Consider the following 3,836-nt stretch of genomic DNA (forward strand, 5'->3'; position numbering starts at 1 on the left):
TATCGACCTAAAAGGAGAGTATGTTGAAAAATAAAACCGACTTTGGCCAAAAAAACGTTTCCGTGTTTCATTTTTCAGGGACTTATCAGACTGCCTAGTATTATTTATGTTGAAAGTATTGGAAGGTTTTAAAATTATTTTTTTTCCAAAGCCAAACTTGTCGAGTTAAATTATTTTCACATACAATATTTTTGTGAAATCTTTTTAAACTTACACATATTGAATTTTAAATTTATTATAATAATTTTTATCATGGAACGTTTTTTATTATAAATTTTTTTCAACTCGAGAAATCTTCAACTTGATTCCTTCCAAAACTATCCTGATTGAAATCTGTTTAATAATTTACTTGAAAAGAATTTCTGAATTGAACAAATTCCTATTCTAATTGGAAAACATTGCAGCTTAAAATAATATTCACTACTATAAATATGTATTTAAAAAAATATCAAAGTTCATATTTTTCATATTTTAATATATTTTACACTAATTTTTGGATCCTGAAACTTTATTTTCGAGCTGCCTCTCGAGTATATTAATTAAGCCAACACTGAAAAAAAATTATGTTTTGTCTCCAATAGTTTAGGAGATATAAATTTCACAAGCAATTATTTATTTAAAAATTGACCTAAAATATTTAATTTTGGGTTTCGTGAAACATCTCATTTTCTGTACATTTTAAATAAAAGTTGCACTCATATCAGTCAAAGCAGACTAAATTTTTGTCGGTGAACTAAAAAAAATATATTGCTGTAGCTCGCATTGGTCTTAAGTTATTGTGTTCTGAACTTTAATGAGAAGGAAGAATTTAAAATGAACTGATTTTTTGCAACTTTTTTTTAAGATTTAAAATTCTTCCAAATATTACATAATGTTTAATCAAGGTTATTTAAAAAGATAGCCAACCATTTTGTTCATTTATGAATTAATATTCTCGGAAGGAATCTTAAAAACGTTTTCATACAAAATTGGGATGGACTAGCACTTTTTAGTCAAAATTGGTTCAAGTTTATTAAGGGCATGTGATACTTACAGTTTCCCCGGCTTTTTTTCCATAAAAATGAAAATTTTTAAAAATTGAATTCGGAGATGATATAAAATATCATAACGGACGTCCCCGGACTCTTTTTTGAGGGATAATAACAAAAAAAAATTGATTGCGCTAAATAAAAATGTTATGCATATACATTATTTTGAGGTTACGTCGTTTTTCTTCTCTGCCTTTCCGATAATCTGAAAATTATTTATGAAATAAACTTTTTTGATTGCATGCAAACAAGGTTAGTTCCGGGAGATTAGTTACTATGTTTATTTATAAGTCCAAAGTTTTCGGCCAAAAATATTGTGTAGTTTGGAAGTAACGCTCGGGTGAATTGTAACACACATAACCTCGAAATATACACACACGTTGTTAGCAATATCAAAAATTTTTGGATAAAAAAACACAAAAAAAAGTGTGCGGGGACGTCCGTTAGTATGTCCGCTATCATTTGCCAGATTTTGAAGGAAAAATATTTCTTATCCTAGGAAAAAAGCCGGGGGAATCTAACACTGAAAAAATAGACACTATTTCCTAAGCGCTCTGCAAATTAATCACATTTTGTTAAATTAAAACTTTCTTCAATTAACCTACAAAAAAAGTGTGTGTGGACGTCCGTTAGCATGTTCGCTATCATTTCCCAAATTTTTTAGACACAATATTTATTATTCTAGAAAAAAAGCCGGGCAACCTAAAACTGGTAAAATCGATAATTTTCTAAGTATCACATGCCCTTAAGATAAATCAATTCTGGAACAGATTTTTAGTCATCACAGTACCTATTATCGTTAAAACAAGTGAAAAGGTGAAATTGAAAAAAGGTAGAAAATTATTAATACTTTCTTTGTTAAAATAGTAGTACAACTTTGTTTTTTATACGCTTTTTATCTACACGATTTTTAAATACGTCAGTTTATAGTCATCAAATACGAAATAATCCCACTCAATTATTTCCTATCAGGCGTGCGGCCTATGCTTCAGCCATATAAACGGTGGTCGGCGAACTTTGTGTTTTGTCGACGAAAATACAACGACATTTCTAATAAAAAAAAATGAAGTAATGAGTAATCGAAAACGTTTTTTAAAAGTGGTACAATATTTTTTTTCTACAGTTCTTCAAAATTAAAAATTTTAAAACAGAATATGTGTGACATTAGGATCGACCGCAATCGGATTTCAAATAGATTCGGTCTAAAAAATTATGTAAAATTCTATTGTAAACAAAATCTTACTTTGTTAATTGAAAACAGGTTATCAAGGTGTTAAGATCCCAACATAGGTGAAATAGATGATAAATTTTAAATTAGGTGACAACAAATTTACAGGCGCCAAGCTTTAATGACTGGATATTTCATACAAAATTATTAATCAGGGCATCTCTATTAATAAATAAAAATTTCTTAATGCTAAGGATTTTATAAAATAAAAAATTAAAGTTTCTTACCATCTGCATCTTTTTGCACCTTGCCAAGCATCAAAGATGCAAAGGTCTTTGCGGCTTTAGCATCAGGTGTTGCGGATCCCGTTAGGTTTGCAGTGACAGTATTGAAGTTTGTATTGGCACGTGTCAAATTACCGAGGGCTCGTTCCTCCTCGCTATCCGGAACATCATCTTCGGGATTCGAGGAGTCATTAACGTCCATTTCTTGGGAGTCATCATCTTCTGTATCAGAGAGATCGTCACCTCCATAACCAATAACCTCGAACAGAGATTCTGGAAATTCGACGTTTTTCTTCTTCAGTCTCACCTGCGAGTGCTCTTTAATCCTCAGAATACCCTGAAATAATAAAGTAAAAACAAAAGATTAATTTAAGTCCGAAAATCTTATTTTTTAGGTAGTAGGAAATAAAAACTTGCGAAACGTGAGCGATTATTTTTTTGTCGAACGCAATTTTTACATTGAAATATAAGGTCAGTAATTAGATAAAATATTTTTAATTCATAGTATATAAATAATTATTTTAAAGGGATCTGTTATATCATCAGAGATGGTAACCTTATAGACAGCAGATTAACCCTTCAAACCATGAAGGCAGAAATTCTACACAATATCTATCAAGTCAAAGATCTTCAATAATAGAAAATGCTTAACGTCTTAATCAAATTAGATGGAAAATAATATTTTCAAATTAAGATTATTTCTTGAAAAAAAGATCTTACCTACCTTCACTCCATTGGGAATCGAACCACAAAACTTCTGATTCCCGGCCAGGTGCTTTTCCAATTAAACTATTAGAGGGATCAGAATAAGAAATCTTAATTCAAGAAAATATCGCTAACTTTTAGCTATGTGTTAATGGTACAAGTAATTACTTTAAAGGAATCTGTTATATCATCAGAGATGGTAACCTTACCGACAGCAGATTAACCCTTTAACCCATGAAGGCAGAAGCTAAAAATTAGCATTATTTTCGTGAATTAAGATTTCTTATTCTGATCCCTCTAATAGCTTAATTGGAAAACCACCTGACCGGAAATCAGAAGTTTTGTGGTTCGATTCCCAATAGAGTGAAGATGGAGTAGGATCTTTTTTTTGTAATAAATAATTTTCATAGTATATAACAAAAAATTTAGAACAATTATTTTTATGATTAATGAAAATTGATGACTCAACTTCAGAATTAATATAAATAATATTTTTGTACAATATATCGATAATCAAACCGTTGCATTTTTGTTGTCAAAAATGTCAATTTCCGACGAAAAATATGAACATCAAATATTATGGTTTGAATATTGTAAATATTTATGAAAATCTAATGCTTTTTTAATTAAAATATCAATCTTAGACAAAAA

At 29.6% G+C, this 3,836-nt stretch overlaps 1 protein-coding gene across 4 annotated transcripts in view; it reads right to left on the bottom strand.

Annotated features, from left to right (window-relative positions):
- LOC117168421 overlaps positions 1 to 3,836 on the bottom strand; it is a 230,340-nt gene that overhangs the window by 36,250 nt on the left and 190,254 nt on the right. For all 4 annotated transcript variants that reach the window (XM_033354058.1, XM_033354055.1, XM_033354056.1 and 1 more), the window contains one exon: positions 2,484 to 2,817. In XM_033354058.1, coding sequence (XP_033209949.1) covers positions 2,484 to 2,817 — 334 coding nt within the window. The remainder of the gene's footprint in view (positions 1 to 2,483; positions 2,818 to 3,836) is intronic.

The sequence above is a fragment of the Belonocnema kinseyi genome, chromosome 2 (genome assembly GCF_010883055.1).
Source record: "Belonocnema kinseyi isolate 2016_QV_RU_SX_M_011 chromosome 2, B_treatae_v1, whole genome shotgun sequence".
Lineage (NCBI taxonomy): Eukaryota > Metazoa > Arthropoda > Insecta > Hymenoptera > Cynipidae > Belonocnema > Belonocnema kinseyi.